A 20058-nucleotide genomic window follows, 5' to 3' on the forward strand; every position below is an offset into this window, starting at 1 on the left:
TAACCTCGAGTGCAGAAGCTCAGCCAAGTGTAAAACAGACACCAGCGAGAAAGAAAACCGTATCCCTAGTGGGCGTGCCCAGGTGACAGGAGCAGAAAAGAGAAGGAGAAAGAACCCCTTGTAACATATGGAGTGTTCTAGTATCCTAACTATTACTACTTTTTTCCTTCCCCACTCTAGTGCTTGAAGACCAGCAAAACATCAGACTGATAAGGGAACTCCTCCAGACCCTCTACACGTCCCTGTGCACACTGGTCCAGAGAGTCGGCAAGTCCGTGCTGGTCGGGAACATTAACATGTGGGTGTATCGGATGGAGACGATTCTACACTGGCAGCAGCAACTGAACAACATCCAGATCACCAGGGTAAGAGGAGCACCCAGCTGCCTCCTCGCAGGACCAGCTCTGGTGGGTTCCTCTGCTGAGAGGCCGGGCAGCCGCACCAGGACGTCAAACCCGCTCTGGTGATGCAAGAGTCCCGATCTCATGCTTTCTACTGGGGCTGAGGACGGGCTGAGGGACTTGAAAGTGAGGGTGGGAAGAACGGCTTGACAGAGCAGGGTCAGGATATACGAACAAAGAAGGGACCTAGACAATGGAAACTCGACCCAATAACCTCGAGTGCAGCAGCTCGGCCAAGTGTAAAATGTGGTGGGAAAACTAGAAACTTGACCTTTGGGGCCGAGCTGGCTATCCCACCGAACTCTTTAGGGAGATCTGGAGATCTCTGCCCATTTCCTCTGAAAGTATGAGTTTCTTTAAGCTTTACTGCCTTGAACACAGCAGAGCCGTGATGACAGTGGCCTGGAGAATGGGTACCAGCCTTTTAAAACTCTAGTTCCAGGAGGTCACCGGTGGTACAGCGGGGGTTAAGGATCCAGTGTTGTCACTGCAGGGGTTTGGGTCTCTGCTGTGGCATGGGTCCGATCCCTGGCCCAGGAACTTTCATATGCCATGGGAGCAGCCAAAAAAGAAACAATAACTTCTTAATACATAAATAAATAAAACTCTAGTTCCAATTATTAATAATTTTGACAAAGGAAGCCTATGGGTAAAAACAGTAATCATAGAGATAGGAAAAGAGATGAGCAGTTCACACTCAAAACAAACCAACCCCTAACCCCCCGACGTTACCAGCTGAACTACTGTCAGTGGTTTCTTTTGGCTTTTAAAACATAAGTTGGTCCTCGGCGCTTGTCCTCTTACCCATGCACAGGAGGGCTAAAGCACACCAAAAACGTGAGAAAGATGCTGGCGTAATCTCTGAGGCTCCCTAATGGACAGACACACTTAGGCAGCTCACGTAGCACTCGGCTGACTTATCTAATCATGGACCACGGCTGTTTTAAGTGGTTCCGGGACCCAGGCTGATAAAGTTTGGGTCTGCCCCATCTCTTGAGAAAGAAGCATGAGAAAACTGCTTTGGCTTCTTTTAAACAATTATTTCACTACATGAAGTTTGCAAAGTACGTGTCCTTGACTTTACTGTTATTAACCTCTCCGTGCCTTAGGCTTTTTTAAACTCTGAAACAGAGGGAATAATTAGAAACCTCAGAGTTCTATGTGTTCCCAGCACCACAAAGGGTACAGCACACACACACACACACACACACACACACAGAGGCACCTGTGAGTATACACACACACACCATGATACCCAGCCAGTGATGTAAATAAGCAAGTCCCAAGGGCATCTTCTTTTCACAAACTTGGGACACCCACTTAGATGGTCACACTTGCCCAGAACTTGACCATCTAACTTGGGACACCCACTTAGATGGTCACACTTGCCCAGAACTTGCCTCGGGTCTATCTGTCCACTTCCCCAGGAGCCCCCTTGGCCCCATCTGCCCACGTACCTTGCCCCTCCATGGGCTTATGCCCCCAAAGTCCCCCTTAGTTGATCTACAGACTCTCTTGGGAGGTACCCATTGTAGTTGCTTACTACCCTTTGTGGAGTGAGGAGAGAGTGGGGATCAGAGAGGCCCAGTGACTTTCCCTAGTTAACACAGCAATCAGGGCCAGAGCTGAGGCCAGAACCCTGGGCTCCTTATGCCTAAAATGACCAAGCTTTTAACATCAGTTGTTTCTAAACTTTTCTTTCAATCCAGCTTTCTTCCCACTATTTATTCAATGATCCAGCTTTGTGCAAATTTTTTCAATCCAGTGAAATCCCATGCAGGACAGATCAAACACTGAAGTTCATTTCACAGTCCCCTCTGCTCACAGCAGCCCAGCCAGGCCAAGCTAGCGTGCACACTCTAAGCCCGGTTCTGCTTCGGGGCTTTTAGGCTCGCTGCCTCCCCGACCTCTCATCTGTGGAAGCCACTATCATCTATCATCTTCAGAGCCACTGCTATGACCTCAAAGTTTCTCCTATGTGTATTCCCTTTCCTGTCTCCGTTCCCTGGCCTACACGCTCCACAAAGAAAGGGCATTACCGTCTTGTTCCCTGCTCTACTCCTTGTCCCTGGCACAGAGCAGAAGGCAGGCAATACATCTTAGGTGCGTGAATGAATGACTGAGGAGCGTCTCCTCTCACCATCTGCCTGAGGAACTTGTTCAATGTTGAGAGGCACATGGCTGGCGAACACTGCCTGGTGTTACAGAGGCGGATGACAGTTTCCCAAGGGCAGGATCTGGGATGAGTTATTTAACTTCTCTGGGCCTCACTTTCCTCATCCGGAAAAGAGGAGCGATCAGGCCTACCTCATAGCCCTGGAGTGAGAGTTACAAGTCAGTGTATCCAAAGCCTCACCACGGGCGTGACACGTAGTGAAGTACTGTAAACGCATCAGCTCTCAGTATCATGCAGGGCTCACTCTGTGGCAGACACTCTTCTAAGTCCTTTAATGTATGAACTCACTCATCTAGTGCGTGGCTGTGAGCAGGAGGCATTACTATAGCGAATATTTCCTGGCACCAGAACTCAGTACTGCCATGCACTGTCTCATCCCCGCCACTCAGCAACACTGGAAGGGATGCTTTTCCTCATTTTATAAAGTAGAAAAATCAGGCTGAGTGGTTCAGGATAACGTGGCCAGGCCTCCCCACCGGTAAGACGTGGGTTGAGCCCTAGGCCTGCGAGCAAAGGCTGCGCTCTGCCCGGCCACACCCTCCTCCCCACCCGCCTCGGCTCTGAGAGCAGCGCTGAGGACCCAGGGAGCCCCGAAGAGCTTTTCACACAAACGCCCAATTCTCAGAAGAAAGGAAGATCAAGAGAGAGGAAGAGACAGAGAGATTTAATTACTTCAGTCTGGACTGTATTTTAAAATTTAACTTTTTAGTGGTTTGGACCAAAGAGAAGTACGTTATTACATGAAAATGTTAAGGTGACATTTACAGTAATTGCTCTCGATTTGCCAAAGTCCTATCAGTATCTTCCCAGCACATAATCTTGTTTTCCTTCAAAATATCCTATCTAATTCTGTGGAGCCAATTTTTATTGGCAAAAATAATTAATAAAGAATGAAGCAGGGAGTTCCTGTTGTGGTGCAGCAGAAAAGAATCCGACTAGGACCATGAGGTTGTAGGTTCGATCCCTGGCCTTGCTCAATGGGTTAAGGATCTGGTGTTGCCATGAGCTGTGGTGCAGGTTGCAGATGTGGCTTGGATCTGGCGTTGCTGTGGCTGTGGTATAGGCTGGCAGCTACAGCTCAGATTCAGCCCTAGCCTGGGAAGCTCCACATGCCGCAGGGGCAGTCCTAAAAAGCAAAAAAAAAAAAAAAAAAAAAAAAAGAATGAAGCAGGACAGGGAGGGAATTTCCATCGTGGCTCAGCAGAAACAAATCTGACTAGCATCCACAATGACGCAGGTTCGATCCCTGGCCTCACTCAGCAGGTTACAGGATCCGGTGTTGCCATAAGCTGTGGTGTAGGTCGGAGACACAGCTCAGATCTGGTGTTGCTGTGGCTGTGGTGTGGGCAGGCAGCTATAGCTCTGATTCGACCCCTAGCCTGGGAACTTCCATATGCCATAGGTGTGACCCTAAAAAGCAAAAAAAAATAAAAAATAAAAAATAAAAAGAATGAAGGGGAAAACTAATAGAACTGGCCTGTAGGGGGGAATCAAATAGAATCACAGTGTGCTCTGAGCAAGGCAGGGCTGGGAGGCATGGGAACAGGGGAATATAAAAAGATTTTACCCAAATTATTTTTCTTCTGTATGTTTATATTCAAAAAGAAGAAGGCACACAAGCAGTTAACCACTTATCAGGAGTAAGGACTCAGTATGGGGTCTGGGCAAGGATTCTGGAAAAGTTCAGGTTTGAAAATTTGAGAGTGAATTCTGCCAAGTGGACTTTAATAGGAGCTCATGTAATAATTGGCCTGGGAGTTTTAACCAAAAAAGTAGATGCTTTGAAGTGCTGGAAACAAAAAGAAAATCTCATGGCAGTTTTATTGGCTCATATGATCAGCAGCGGATGATAAATGACAAATAGGTCTAGGGCCTTCTGCAGTCCGGCAAAGTCCTGAATTCTGCAAACAATCGAAAGTTCCACCCAGCAAGCCTGAACAATATACACTGTCAAGTCAGACACTTCTGACGAGTTAGGAGGCTGAAGCTACTCCAAGTCTGAGATTGCTGGAGCTGGAGGGGATCTGCAGAGACTCCTAAACCAATTCATTCTGGACACAGGGAAACTGAGGCCCAGGTTTCCAGAGGGCACTTGGGATCCAGATCTGCTTGTCCATCCCACGTTCCTCCCAGGCACCTCCTATTCTTCTCCATCGTCCAGCTTCCCAAGGCGCCCTGCCACTGCCCACCTGCCCTCAGCACGCCTGTCCTGCTTTTCAGGGACAGGGGAGGGAACTGCTGAGATTCTGCATGCCCCTGGGGTCCTGTGGGTTCCAAGTGTGATGTGCCTCAGACAGAATTTAGTTCCCTAAAATTCAAGTAGGGAACTTGGTACCCATTCCCAGAATATTTTCCCCTGAGCTCAGGCGAGGTTTCTTCATCCTGGTTGGGTTTTTTTGTTGTTTCTTTTTTTTTTTTTTTGTGACCTCCAGAGATGATAGAGCACTGAGCTAAAAATGTCAGTACAAATTCAAGAGCTCACCCAGGACGAGCATGGGAAGGACAGAAAGCCACAGTCTCGAGTGACTTGTACTGACTTCTTATCCAGATGGCAGCAGCCAGCTGCTGTTTAAGAAATAGCAACAAATAGTATTGAGGACTTTCTGTACAGACTGTCCCCTTAGCACTTAGTGCTCATCCCCTTGATGGCGTTTAACCTTTGTTCTAGAATGATCTGCTCATGTCTCTGGGTCTCTCTCGCCCATAGCAGCAACTCCAGTGCCAGGCCCGTCGGCATGCAGAAGGTTTCCATGCTGGGCTTGTCTGCAAGGGATACAGGCTTAGACTTGCTTTCAGGGATCTAAGTCTGGGTGGGATAACATGAGCTCATCAAAATTTAAACAATAGAGGGCTTAAACATAGATTTAAGGATAAAGTAGAAGAAGCTTCTAGAGAAGCTCATGATTAATTGCCAACATGTTCTCCATAGACCACTGGTTTTCAAAATGTTCCATGGAGCCCTAGGTTTAAATAGAGATGCCTCAATGGATGATGCTTAGGCTGAAAGGTTCTTGACTAGCCATTCCCAAAGTGTGCATATGTGTACACACGCAAACACACACACCACTACACAGTCTTCTGTTGTTGCTGTTTTTACCTATTGAATGACTTTCATCATTCCACAAATATTCGTTGAGTGTCTACTATATGCTAGCATGCTTCTAGACTCTTCTAGACATGGCAATGAAAAAGACAAAAATTTCTGCCTCCCTGGAGCTTATATTTAGCAGGAATGTTCTATTCAAGCTTTCTTTTGGAGATGGGTTGCATTACCTAACAAGAGGGGGTTGTTGCAAAAAGCTTCTGGAAGAGATCATAGGAATTCTAAGGAGGTGCAACAGCTAAGGCCTGAGGCTGCCACAAAGGCAGAAAAGGCCTTTCAGAGGAAGTGGGTTTGAAGTGGATCTGAGGAAGAGTCATAGGTGGATGGGCAGAGAGGCCTGCGGAGAGTGAAGGCCTTGTGGGCAGCCTGTTTGGGGCCCGGTGAAAAACGCTGCTTGGAGAGACTGGTGGTCACAAAAGGGGCAGGCAGTGAGAACCGAGGCTGGGGGTGCTTTAAGGTCGAGAGTACTGTAATTGAACACAAGAATCCAACAGGCGCTATTAGGAGAATCTTTTAGAGTAAAAGTGTAAGCAGGTGAAGGATATTAAGAGGTACAAACCTCCAGTTGCAAAATAAATGAGCCCTGGGGATATAAAATACAGCATAAGGACTATGGTTAATAGCACGGTAATAACCTCATACGGGGACACGTTACTAGACTTATCATGGCAATCATTTCATGATGTATGCAAATGTCAAATCACTATATGGGACACTTGAAACACAGTTTTGTATGTCAACAATATTTCCATCTTTTAAAAAGTGTAAAGCTTTGTGCAGTTTAGGAAACTGCTCCTGGCACCATCAGCTGGAGTCGCTCCAAACTGTTCTTTGTGGTCTCAGCCATGAGTTCTGCTTAGGACAGAAAGCACTTCTGCTTTTGATCTCTGATCAGTGAACCAGCTTGAGGCTGGAGGACAGGGGACAGCTGCACCCTTGGAGGGTGGTGCCCGGTGGATCGCTGCTCTCTGTCCTGCAACTTAACGTAATCCTTCTCCCTGCAGCCTGCCTTCAAAGGCCTCACCTTCACCGACCTGCCTCTGTGTTTGCAACTGAACATCATGCAAAGGCTAAGTGATGGCCGGGACCTGGTCAGCCTGGGCCAGGTGGCCCCCGACCTGCACGTGCTCAGTGAGGACCGGCTCCTGTGGAAGAAACTCTGCCAGTACCACTTCTCCGAGCGGCAGGTCTGTGAGGCTTCCTTCTCTCCCTCTCCGTGCCCCCTACCCTTAAGCTTCCCTGGCATCCTTCTCAAACTCACCCTCCAGGGCTCCCTGGCTGGAAAACAGCAGTCAAGGAGTTTCTAAATATTACGTGTGAGATTTTTTTTTTAAATGTGGTTTCAGTAGGGGGAGAAAACATATTTTTAATCATTTTACTACTTGCTCCAAAAAAAATTCATAAATTGGCACCTGTACTTTTTTTCTACAACAAAGTAACATATACTTCTATGACATTGTACAGCTCAAGAACTTTTACTGATGCCAATCTATTTTATGCTAATGACCAAGAAGGGTAGATATCATTATGCCCATTTTAATTTTTTTGGCCACACCTGCAGCATGGGGAAGTTCCCAGGCCAGGGTCAAACGCATGCCATAGCAGTGACAGCACTGGATCCTTAACCCACTGGGCCACCAGGGAACTCCCTCATTAAGCCCACTTTAAACAGATAAAGGGACTAAGGTCACAAGTGGCTGAGTGACACATCCAAATTAGCACAGTGCTCTTTAGGGAGGAAATTGACCTTGGATTTGAATTTGGGCCTTTCAACACCAGCTCTAGGCCTCTTTCCCCTTCTCCCGCTGCCTCAGATTTTTTTCCAACTTCTTTATATAGAAGTGTGAGTTCAACGAGTTCTGTTCACAAAGCTACTAATATTTAGATGTAAAATAGAGCCCCTGTGCCAAGCAGTCACTACATCTCCCTGGAAATAATCACTCAAGTCTATAGCAAAGAAAAGATTGCAGTTGTTTACTGAGATCACCTAAACTTTCAAGGACCTGCCAAATGCAGTTTCATAGAGGTCACCAGGAAGATGTCACTAGCCACCTGTTTCTTTTAAAGAAGCTATTGTTTCACTGGGTAAAGCTTGGGTACTACTTTATATCTTTACTACTCTACCCATAGCTATTGCCAGGGTAGAGATGAAAAAGCGGGGAAGGGGGCAGGAGCAGACCTTTTCAGAACTACTTTCATTTGTTATTTAGATCCGCAAGCGATTAATTTTGTCAGACAAAGGACAGCTGGATTGGAAGAAGATGTATTTTAAACTTGTGCGATGCTACCCTCGGAAAGAGCAATATGGAGACACCCTTCAGCTCTGCAGACACTGCCACATTCTTTCCTGGAAGGTACGTGTCTCGGAGGTGGCTGCCACACACCCCAGCCCAGCCCCTGAGAGCCAATAGCCCCAGCACTGCATCGCCAAGCGCTTTCCTGCTCTTCATTACTGCAGCCTCCCGCTGAAGGTGAAGCTAAAACTGATTCAGCCCCTGGGGAAAGAAGCTTTCAAAGACCTTCATTTCCTTCACCCCCTAGTGTGTGTTTTTTTCTTCAACCCACTCACCCCCAAACTCCCTCATCTCTTTGTGCACAGGCGTGCATCTGTGCATGCGCACACACAGACAGCTCTTTAGTTTTCCCATAATGCATGGCACTCTTTTTTTTCCACTTCAAGGCCACACCTGTGGCATATGGAAGTTCCCAGGCTAGGGGTCAAATCAGAGCTGCAGCTGCCAGCCTGCACCACAGCCCCAGCAACACCAGATCCAAGCCACATCTGCAACCTACACTGCAGCGCACGGCAATGCCAGATCCTTAACCCACTAAGCAGGGCCAGGGATCGAACCCACACCCTCTTGATCTTTGATACCAGTTGGGTTCATTACCGCTGAGCCCCAACGGGAATTCCTGCATGGCACTCTTCACAGAGGAGTGTTGTTTTGAGGTTGGGCCATCCCCTCTGGTGCTACAAGCCAGTGAGGTGCTGCTGAGAACACCCACCTAACCGCAATGTTCTTTTCCAGGGCACCGATCACCCCTGCACAGCCAATAACCCAGAGAGCTGCTCCGTGTCACTGTCACCCCAGGACTTTATCAACCTGTTCAAGTTCTGAATCCCGGCTCATGACCGCACTGCAGAAGGGTTTCCCTGCTGATTGGATGGCTGGGGATACAGAATTTGGATGCTTCATTTGTAAATAGCGTACATTTTAAACATTGGCTCGAAACTTCTGAGATAAGTCATTGAGAGGACACTGGCGGGGAATTTAAGCGTATGGACTTCTTGTTAGAATTGGTATGGAAAAGCAGGAATACTGTAAATAAACTGTTTTTTCCCTAATGATTTGCCAGCAAGACTATGAGGTAGGAGTTCTATTTCATGGGTGAAAATGGAATTTTCTTGATGTTCACGGAAACGCCTTTACAGATCCCTAGAGATGTGGAAGAAGAGGGCAAAACTCGAACACAAGATAGGATGCTCTTTGTTTACAATGTGAAAATGTGTTGGAAAAAAAAAAAAAAAAACACAAACGAAAAACTACATCTGAGAAATCCCGGGGCTTTGGGGGTTTGATTTGGAGTTTGTTTTGAAAAAGCCAAGGAAGCACCACTCATCTTAAACCCGCATGGGTGTAGGGCCTTAGCACACAATGGTCTACCTCGGAAAAGCTGCAACGCTCGCTCTGACAAAGTGCGCTGTCCAATAGGCAGTATCTGCTTTTCTTGTTTCTTCATCATCCACACCGTGTTTTAAAACAGAAAGAGATATTGGAGGCAATCCTCGTCATGTTCAGACTTCCTTTTTAGGTGAACGGGGCACCCTGGAGTCGCCTCTCTTCTAGAACAAGCCCAAAGCCCGTATGCCTTTTCTCCTTTCATGGTGTAGCTCATTCGGGGCAACATAAGGCCAATTACAAACGGTCCCAGAGGAAATCCCGCCCCAGAAAAGATGGAACGAGTCACCCGATAGCTGTGAAGACTTTCTGATTCCTGTTTAACGTCTTGGCTTGCCTAGGTTTCCTGAGGTATCTTCATGGGATAAGCCTGTCTCTGGGGGCTGCTCGGAGCCAGAGTGCTGATAAAGGCCTAGGCATATCAGCGGCTGTTCCTCTCGGTGGCTGATGAGTTGAGGAGTTTTCTTTACATCAACATTTAGTCAACCTGAGCCAGGGCTTCTTGCAAAGATGATAAAGTCAAGCCTGGAGTTCCAGCCAGCTAGGAAACAGAGGTACTATGAGTTCATTCTAAATTCGCTCCACACCCCTGAGGAACCTGCTAGGCAAATACGGCAGGTAACTGTGTGGAAGAAGGAAATCTCAGGACCTGACGAGTCAATATTCCTGGAAGGGCGTGGGGAATGTTTTTGTTTTTTACTTTTTATAGAACTTTGCTTTTCTACAACAATGTACATATTTTTGCAATTGTATTTGCTTTCCTTTCCTTTTTTTTTTTTTTTTAATAAAGTGGCCACCCTGCCTGACCTTGGCAAATAGGTGAAGCAGAAATAGGAATTTGGTTCACATTTATGTTGAGGAACAGTGATTCTCAGGGGTTGAATTTGGGGTGACTCGAAATGCAGAGAGATGGTTAAGAATGTGCAGAAACAAGCCAAGGGACCAGCTCGTTAGGTCGGACCCTTCGTGCCCTTCTCTCAAAGCCCGACCCAAGTACCAGCACTTGGAAGAGAACTCAATCACGAGCTGATACTCCTCACTTGGCAAGGTCTGTACCTGCACCAGGGTTTCTTAGTATCTTTCTTCAACAGCGCTTCGGAAGAAAAAAGTAAATATTAAAGAATAAGATCTTGGTGGGTAAGGTTGAGCTTTGGAAGGCCATAAACCCCCATAACATGTAATGGGGGGTTTTTTGGCCCCCGCTTCCTCCGAGTTAAGGGCACTTTGAGAATGCAGGGTCCAGACTGTGGAATAAAAAGCTCATTCTTCCATAATTCAGGCAGGTTCTCTCAAAGGTCTCGGCTTCCTTAAAGATGTGAGAGGAGCTGGGTTGGTTGTTGCTGTGAGAGCTCTGGATCCTTTGGCATCTTCAGGTGTTCGTGGCGCTCCATATCTTTCCTCAGCTCATAACCTCTGCCCCTTGGTGCTGACCAAGCAGGTGCAGACTCCTCGGCACCTTCGGGTTTGCAGCCCCAGAAAGGTCACCTGCTTTGACTGCCAGCATGAAACCAGCAAACCAGTGTTTCTTGGACTGTCTGCGGTGCGCGCGACTGCACAGCACGCCCCAGGCAGCAGCAGCATTGGTGCAAGGAGACCCCAATGCAAGGGACAGGATTACAGTTTTCCGAAATGTCTACCACAATGGTGCCCCCCCGTGCTCTCCCCATCTCCTTTGGCACAATTGGGGTGGTCCATGACAGGGTCAAGAACCAATTTTAAGGAAAAGAAGAAGAAACCAACATTCGTGGTTCCTTTTCACTGGAAGAGGAGAGTAAGGAAGGAAACGGCAGGTGGAGAGGGAGAGGGGGAGGAACAGAAGTGGCGTGTCTTTGATGCTGTGGTTTGAGTGAGGGCCGACACGTGGGTGTGAGCATCTGGGTTGGTGCCACGGGGGTGGCTGTGTGGCATGGCCAGAGCCTCACATATAAGTAAAGGGAGTCTAAAAGAAAATGCTCGTTCCCTGGGCACTGATCCGCTATAGAATCTCTCCTGGCAAATGGTCCCAGGACAATCTGACCTAAAAAACAAAAACAAAGAATCCCTGTCTCAGAACTGCTGGTTTAAAAGACAGAAGAGGGACATGACCATGGAAAGTGCTGGAAGAGAGAGAATGCTGTACTCTCTTTGCTGTACCTACCTACCCCCACCCCAACTCTGTGAAGCAGAATCCAAGACTGATGTCGAACAGGAAAGTACCCTGGACTTCCAGAGAAGGAAAGAGTTGCGTCCAGGGCGGTGGATGCCAGCCCATGGGGATGTTATGATCTGGTTCAGCTCAGACGCTCCTGAGCAATGCTCCTGGGATTTCCTGAGAAGAAGGCACAGCATTTGAGGAAAAGCAAATACGTGACGCTTAGGAGGGCAGACTTGTTCAAACCAGACAGTTCAAACCAGGTGGCATTTTCACTCAGCACTGTTACTCGTAGCAGAAGGATCCGTCCCATGGGAGGACAGTGGCAGAAACCACAAGGTAAAAAGATCCCCAGTTTGGAAATCAAAAGGGTCAGCTGTGAGACCGCCTTTGTTGCGTGGTGATCCATTTTATATTGAAGTGGCTCAGAGATGTTTTAGATGGGCTGGGTTTACACTGCAAAACCATCAAAGCAAGAAAGGCCTTGGAGGAAGGTGACCAGTGTGGGCGGCCTTACTGCCACGGTTCTTTATTCAAAAACTGTTTGTGAGCCTGCAATTAACTTGCAAGGCTCCTTGTTTCTGTTGTTTTATATGGAAGAACACCTTGGAATTTCCTATGTCTAAGCAAGGGGTGTGATTTACAAGAAGTTCAGTCATTTCAACGGTATATCATTCTTAGCGTTCAATACAATGTTTATCATAAAATATGCACCTGAGTTTATATTTTCTGCCAGGCCTTAGGGCAGTGTGTCTTGCTATGCAAACACTCTATTTTATGTGTGAATTTTTTTAACTGTAATTTTATGTGTGAATTTTTTTTAACTAAACTCTATCATCATTTTCTATGTTGACATCTGTTGTTTTTCGTGTTTTTTGGTTTTAATCTGTTTCCAACTCTCTGAGTCTGTGAACCATCCCTCTGACTGGATGCTGGCCTAAAATCCTATTAGTGTTTAAACAGACCTCAGAAACACCCTGAACCTCTAGGCGAGTGCAGAGACGGAGCTCTTTGATATATCCTGGGCCCTTGATGTCTTCAACAAACAAGGTCGTAATTCCTTTAAACGCAACGTTTTCGGTGGAGGCTTTCTTCTCTGTTTTGTTAGAGAGTCAACCCTCCGAGCTTTTCCAAAGGAAGGAAACTCCTCCCCCAAACTTTAGCACTGGAAGGGAGGTTAGAGATGGTGGAGTCTGGCATGCCTTCTGCCTTTCAAGATGAGGTGGCGGGTCCAGAATATTCAGGGGACATGTGTCAGCCACCTCGTACTCAGCAGTAGACCTGAGCATAAACTTGGGACTTTCTAAGGCCTTGACTTTGTGCCCTCTGCCCCAGCACCTTTTGTTCTGGCTGGACACACTCGACACCTGACCTGATTCTTCTCAGGACCTTCGCTGAGGAAGGCTCAATCGTGCCCAGTGTTAGGTGTCTGGCTGTTAACTTTTCCCAACATTCTAAGTCCCTGATTCTTCCTGGAAAAGTTAAGGAGCCACTTAATGCTTTTATAGGCCTCTCACTCTGCTGTCAGTGTGGCACACTTGAGTACAGCCTGCTTGCCATAAAGTAAGTAGCATGTTTTGACAAATTCATTTTTCCCTGGGTGTTTAGATTTTAATTACAAAGAGGGCCCCGAGATATAATGGCTGAGCATCTGCTTTCTAGAAACTGAGGTTCTCATGGTAACCAAGCAGGTATTTCCTCTCCCCTTAGACTAAGAGGTACATGTAATCCAACCCTTCCATCTCCCTGTCCTCTGGTACCCGCTGTGAGGTCCAGGGAGCTTCTACCCAGTGGAAGATCCCTCTCTGCTAATCCTCACAAGCAAAGGGGGGTTGTTCCAGGAGGCAGCAAGGAGCAAGGGGCCACGATATTCATGACTTTGTCTGCTAGACATTTTTCAAAGTATCTTTGAACTCAGCAAACAAAGCTTTCTGAGAGATCTCTCGAAATCAGGCCCTGCCTGCTCCATTTGGCCAAAAACAGATGGCTGCTTCAGAACTCTGAACTTGTTGAGAGTCCATCTGCTACAACATTACTTCTGGAGTTTGAACATGGCTTTTTCTGTCTCTGAGTAGAGAAATGTTTGTCTAATTAACGATACAAAAATCTGTTAAACAGAAGGCTCCAAGCGGTGCTCTTACACTTGAGAACTCTTGGCGCCATCTTTATTCTACCAAGTGCCAATCACCCTGGTGAAAGGGGGTGTATATTAAAGTCCATATCCTAGGCTTAGACGCATTAATGTAGTTTTTTTTTTAATGAAAAATACTATAGGGGGTTGAACATTGTAACTAAAAGTATACGGTTAGACCAATTACATGCAAAGGTGTTTATTTAATACTGTGTGAGCTGAGTCCTTCTGTATAAATTATTTGCACCCTTTTCTTGCATGAGGAACTGACTTTTTTATAGCTGTTTGTACCAGACGGTGGCATATTTTTGTAAAAATTTTTTGACACTGAATTGCAATAAATGTTTTTCCAACAACACACACTGGTGCGTCTTTGATGCGTGTCAATTCAAGTTTTTTTTTTTTAATCGAACTAAGTATATCTTTTGCTGAGTGACACTTATATTCCTTCTCTCAGAAGCTTATCATTGCTGTAAAATTTTCTAGGAATCCATACAGAACTAAACTTGCTGCCGATTACCAACCTGAATCAGAAATACAGCATTATTCTTAAATGGGATATTTCCACTAACTGTTCATATAGGAGAATGATTAGGAAATAAGGAACTTTAAAGTCAATATCAATTTACTCATCAACAGACATTTAGTGAATGGCTACTATACGCGAGACTCTGTGCAAGGCACTGGGCACAGGATGATGAATAAGACAGACGGGGCCCCTGCACCTTAATGGAATTGAGATTATAGAGAGAAAGAAAAAGAAAAGTAGGGGACAAATTTAAGTTGTAATAAGTGCTAAGAAGGGAACAGACATAGGACTGAGCTACAGAATAACAAGGTGGGGAAGGGGGCTCTCTGAAGAAGTGATGTTGAAAAATGAGAAGGAGCCGGCCTCAGAAGATGAGAGCATGGGCACTTCAGAAAGAGGAAACGGAAGTTCCCATCGTGGCTCAGTGGTTAACAAACCTGACTAGCATACATGAGGACGTGGGTTCAATCCCTGGTCTCGCTCAGTGGGTTGAGGATCCTGTGTTGCCGTGAGCTGTGGTGTAGGTCGCAGACGCAGCTCAGATCCTGCATTGCTGAGGCTGTGGTGTAGGCCAGCGGCTACAGCTCCAAATGGACCCCTAGCCTGGGAACCTCCACATGCCACGAGCACGGCCCTAAAAAGACAAAAAGAAAGAAAGACAGAAAGAAAGAAAAGGAAAAAAGAAAGGAAGAAAGAAAAGGAAAAAAGAAAGGAAGAAAGAGGAAAGGGCTTGTGCAAGGTTCAGATCAGGGCCCTGTCACTTACTTGCAGGGTAACTTTGTCACCTTACTTGACTCTTCTCTGTCTCAATTCCCTCGACTCTGTTGATAATATATCTATTTCTTATGGCTGTGAGGGTTAAGTGAGCTAATACACATACACTGCTTGGAGCCAGGCACATAATACGAGTTCAATAAATGGTAGCAATTACGATTCCCTGAGCAACGGGAGCCTGAGAGTCATGTTAGGAATCACACTGTGTTCCCAGAGGGGTATGATCTGCTCAGGTGGGTGACTGACTTACTCGACACACATTTACTCTGGGACATGCCCTGATCCTGCCACTAATTCTCCATCAGAAAATGACATCGGAGGCACCTGAGAATAATTACAGATTTTTTTTTTTTTAACTCCCAGAAGGATCACAGAATCTCATTATCCCTAAACATCCCATGCCTTCTTTGCTCAGGCTGTTCCACCTAGCTAGAATGCCCTTCCCCTGCCTCTCCATCTAGGAAGCACCTATTGTTCCTTAGGGCCACCTCCTGGCTGAAGGTTTCTCCAAGGGAGTAAATTTCATCTTCAGTAACACTTTTTGCATATGAACTTTGTTACACTGCAATCATATTTGTACCCAGCACAGGGCCTGGGTTGACTGAATGAACAAACACACACATAATTCATAAAATGCTTTAGAAAGTTTCACTTAGGACCACTTGCTTACCCTGGACTAGAAGAAGAATCAGCCCGGGGTTAATGTGCATAGAACTATTTATAGCTTCTCAGTTAAAAATTAATGGCAGTTGAAAAAGTAACAAATGTGGAGACCTCGTGTTCATAAAGTTTCTTTTAAGTTCAACTAAATCTCTCTTAGTAAATTTTCATACAAAATAAAAGGGCCTTTTATTACTGTTTGATAAACTCAAATTGAACAGACTAAACAAGTCCCTCTGACAAACAATAAAAATTCCTTTAAACATTTTAAAGCTGCAATTATAACTCTAATCCATTTGCTTTTTTTTTATAAGCACTTCCAATACCTGCTCAGAGAAGCTTCAATCCTAATAAGCGAAACATTTCCATGTGAATTAATAACTCATACATTAAGTAAATTAAACAAAAATATATCTCAAACACTCTAAAAAATAAACTCTAACATTGTTAAAAGTGAGTGAAATTATTACACCTTTCCATTAATAATCATATCCTACACTAATAGCTCACTTTAAATAGAAATCATAAGGCTACTATGGTGGGCAGAATAATGGTTCCCCAAAGAGCCGAGGAATGACAGCAGGTTTATAATCCAGAAAAGGCAAGGAAACAGTCCTCCCCTAGAGCCTACCTGAACCTTGACCTTGGCCCAGTGAGACCTGTGTCAGACTGCTGACCTTCTGATGAATTTGTGGTAATTTTTTACAGCCCTACAGGAAGCTAAGACAATGAATCTGACAGTTACTCTAGCTCTGCCCCTTCAGACAAATCCCCAATGACCCTCCTGCTGCAGGTTCCCACGCTGAGCAAGGATCTGTCTGCAAATGAAAGGCAGAGCCTAATTCAGCAGCAAGAGTTATTGTGGTCACCTTGACATGTGGACCTGCAAAAGCTGGACAGGAAGGCTCCGCCTATCAGAGAGTTGCCTCCCTTCTGCTCTACCCAGGCATCACTGAAGCTGACACCCATCACGTTTCTGCCCAAGAAGCATCACAGAGAATCAGCCTTGCAAATTCTCGCCAATAAGCCGTGTTAATGAAGCAGCAGTGTCCTGGGCACTGGAGCAGCCGTGCAGAAGTGTGAGCTCAACCCTCACTCTCAGAGAACTTTCCTGACCTGGTCCCCAGGTGGGCAAGAAAGTAGATATCAACCACAACATGTGATCCAAACTTCCAAGTGCCCTAGTGAAGGACAGAGTACCCGAGAGATTCAGGGAGGAAGAACTGCGTTTGTGCTTCTGAGAAGAGCAGTGCAGGATGAGACACAAGCCTACCATCTACTCTCCCTGTACCAGGATGAACAGGCTCCTCCAAGATCTGCGCGTCAGGGACTGTGGCTTCACAGCCAGAGACCAACACTCACCACCCAAGCCCATCTGGTGGTGTCAAAAGGCTTCCTGAAAACAAAAAACAAAAAAAAAGAGGGAGTTTCCATTGTGGCTCAGTGGAAATGAACCCAACTAGTATCCAAGAGGATTCAGGTTCAGCCTCGCTTAGTGGGTTAAGGATCCATGAGCTGTGGTATAGGTTGCAGACACGGCTCAGATCCCATGTTGCTATGGCTGCAGCTCTGATTTGACCCCTAGCTTAGGAATTTCATATGCCACACCAGTGGCCCTAAAAAGCAAAAAAGCAAAAAACAAACACTGAAATTTGGGTATATTTCCATTTGGGAGGGAACTAAAGCTCTCTGTGCTCCCTGGGGTCTCAGCAGCTGAGCCTCACCAGTTTCTAGTTTCTAGAAAACTAACAAAAATCCAAATGATCCCCAGATCCTTCTAAGGAGACCTAGAGTGGTCATTTTATGTGTCAACCTGGCAAGGCCATGGTTCTCTTTGTTTGGCCCAACACCTTTATTTTTTAGATACGATTAACATTTACATCAGTAGACCATAAGTAAAGAAAATTACCTGCCTTCATGTGGGTGGGCCTTGTCTAATCAGTTGAAGGCCTCAAAAGAAAGAGACTGAAGTTCCCCCAAAGAAGGAAAACTGCAGCATCAACTCTCCTCTGGGTCTCCAACCTGCTGGCCTGCCATGCAGATTTTGGACTTGCCAGTCCCACAACTGCATGAGCCAATTCCTTCAAATAGGTAAATCTCTGTAAAGAGATTTTAAAAAACAAAATGTTTTATTTTAAGGAATAAAATCTATCTCTTTATCTCTCAAGGGGATACACACACACACACACACACACACACAGACATAGAGACAGAGATAAGAGATAGAGACATAGAGACAGGTGGAATGAGAGAGTTATAGCCTATTGGTTCTGTGCCTCTGGAGAGCCCTGACTAATACAAGCTCCTAGAAAGAGAACGAGGGCAAGGAAAGTGTAGAGGAAGGCTTCAGAGGGCAAGGGAGAAAGGGAGAAAAAACAGAGAGTGAGCGGAATCTAATGGCTACAAGAGGCAGTCAGCCAGCTACCACATCCTGAGAAGTCATATTTGGCAGATGCCAAAGTGCAAGGAAATAGTCACTCTTAACCCACATAAGAATATTTAAGTGGCTCCCCTTTCTTTGAGGTTTTTTTTTTTTTTTGGCCACACCCTCAGCATATAGAAGTTCCCAGGCCAGGGATCGAACTGTGCCACAGCAGTGACAATGCCAGATCCTTAACCTGCTGAGCCACCAGGAAACTCCTCTTTGTGCTTTTTAAACTTGTATTCAATTGTTTTAATTTTACTTTGCTATTTCACGTTTTCCTAATTTCAAAATTACTCCAGGGAGCCCCTACTTCCTTCAAAGAGGCAGCAAGGCACGGCGATCAAAAGCAAAGAATCCGAAGCCAACCTGGCCAGGTTCGAACGCCACCCTGCCTCTTGCTAGCTGTATTAGACACTGGGCTAAACCTCAGTCCCAATTATCTGTAAAATAGGGACAATGACAGTACCTGCATCCTGGAAGTGGTGTGAGGCCTAACTGAATTGATGCATTCTGTATGATCGATACATTTTGTGTGGTTAGAGGGGTGCTTAACACATAATTTTTACATAAACACTTGTTATTCACAAGCCCACTTTTTTTTTTTTTTTGCATTCTGTGCTATAGGTAGAAAAACCATGTAGCCTTCACTGTCTCTAAAGAGAAACATAATGACTAAATCAATGACCCCCACAATTCCAGCCTTTGCTTACTACTTTATTTCTTTTTGTCTTTTTAGGGCCCCACCTGAGGTATATGGAGGTTCCCAAGCTAGGGGTTGAATCAGAGCTGTAGGTGCCCGCCCATGCCACAGCCACAGCAACTCAGGATCTGAGCCGCATCTGTGACCTTCACCACAGCTCACGGCAATGCCAGATCCTTAACCCACTTGAGTGAGGCCAGGGGTGAAACCCGCATCTAATCCGTGGATACCAGTCAGGTTCATTCATCACTGAGCCACGCCAGGAACTCCTGCTTACCGTTTTAACCAATGGTCTCTAACCGTCCCATCAGTAAACATTTTTTTAAGCATAAACCCAGTATACACGTATTTATCTGTGAAGTACTGGCAGGCACCATTATCACTAACTAATATTTCAAAGCATAATGCACACACACGGGGGAGAGTTATCATTAGTAATAACAGATGTAAATCCATATTTCAAATAGTTGCGGCCATTATGAAATTTCTGGCCATTATCTTATCATTAAGCTAACGCAGCCAGTGAAGAGGCCCTCCTAGGAACAGTGAGTGGGTGCTGACATTTTCTTGTTCTTCTGTGTCTGCAACAGCAACATCTTCACTGTGCTGTTTCTTTGCAAGAAACCAGGAAACTTCTTCAAGCATTTGTCCATCTTGTGAAATCTTGTTTATTTAAAACTTGGTACTATAATCCATAAGGCCACTTAGCCAGGCGCACAAAAGTTACAAGCGGTCACAATACACTGCAAACAAATGACTGACTTTGGGTGCCACTGACCTCCACTCCCCACTGGGGCCAAGGTACCCTGGGTACTGACTGACGTCTGATGGATGGAGAGGACCGGGGTCAATCCAAACATTAAACCTTTGTAAAGCTTTGGTGCTGGTTGCTCTCTGTTTGCCCCGGAAGATCCATTCTCTACTTTCCTGCCCAGCTCAATGCCCTGGGGCTGCATCCTCCAGATTTCCTTGTTTGTTGGCATCTGGTTGGGTTTGCCCAGCGGGAGGTGCTGGCAGAGACCAGGGCAGAAAGAGACAGAGTTCAGGGGCCTTCTCGCCTGCTCTCCCTGGCTGGCCCCGGTCTGGCAGAAGCTGCGTTCCTCCTCCGCATAAACGCTCCTTACGGCTCACTGCTCCAGCCATCACCAGGCTCCGCGCCAAAGCAGGGAGAAGTACTTCTCACTGTGGCTCATCTCTGGGGGCCTCATCATCTTCTGTGTTCCCTCAGCCCTGCCCACACCTGCCCGAGAAGCCCCTTCAATGGACCTACACAGACATTTCCTGCCAGAGGCCCCAGTGAGAACTACTAGTCTTACTTGCTGAGCAATCGACGAAAGTTTTGTCTTCT

At 46.1% G+C, this 20058-nt stretch overlaps 1 protein-coding gene across 1 annotated transcript in view; it reads left to right on the forward strand.

Annotated features, from left to right (window-relative positions):
- The window catches only part of FBXO32 (F-box protein 32), a 35528-nt gene extending 21548 nt beyond the window's left edge, over positions 1-13980 (forward strand). The window contains exons 6-9 of the mRNA XM_047783310.1: positions 181-365; positions 6685-6867; positions 7891-8034; positions 8710-13980. Coding sequence (XP_047639266.1) covers positions 181-365; positions 6685-6867; positions 7891-8034; positions 8710-8799 — 602 coding nt within the window. The 3' untranslated portion in view covers positions 8800-13980. The remainder of the gene's footprint in view (positions 1-180; positions 366-6684; positions 6868-7890; positions 8035-8709) is intronic.
- The last annotated feature ends 6078 nt before the right edge of the window (positions 13981-20058 follow it).

Source organism: Phacochoerus africanus, chromosome 6, assembly GCF_016906955.1.
Source record: "Phacochoerus africanus isolate WHEZ1 chromosome 6, ROS_Pafr_v1, whole genome shotgun sequence".
NCBI lineage: Eukaryota > Metazoa > Chordata > Mammalia > Artiodactyla > Suidae > Phacochoerus > Phacochoerus africanus.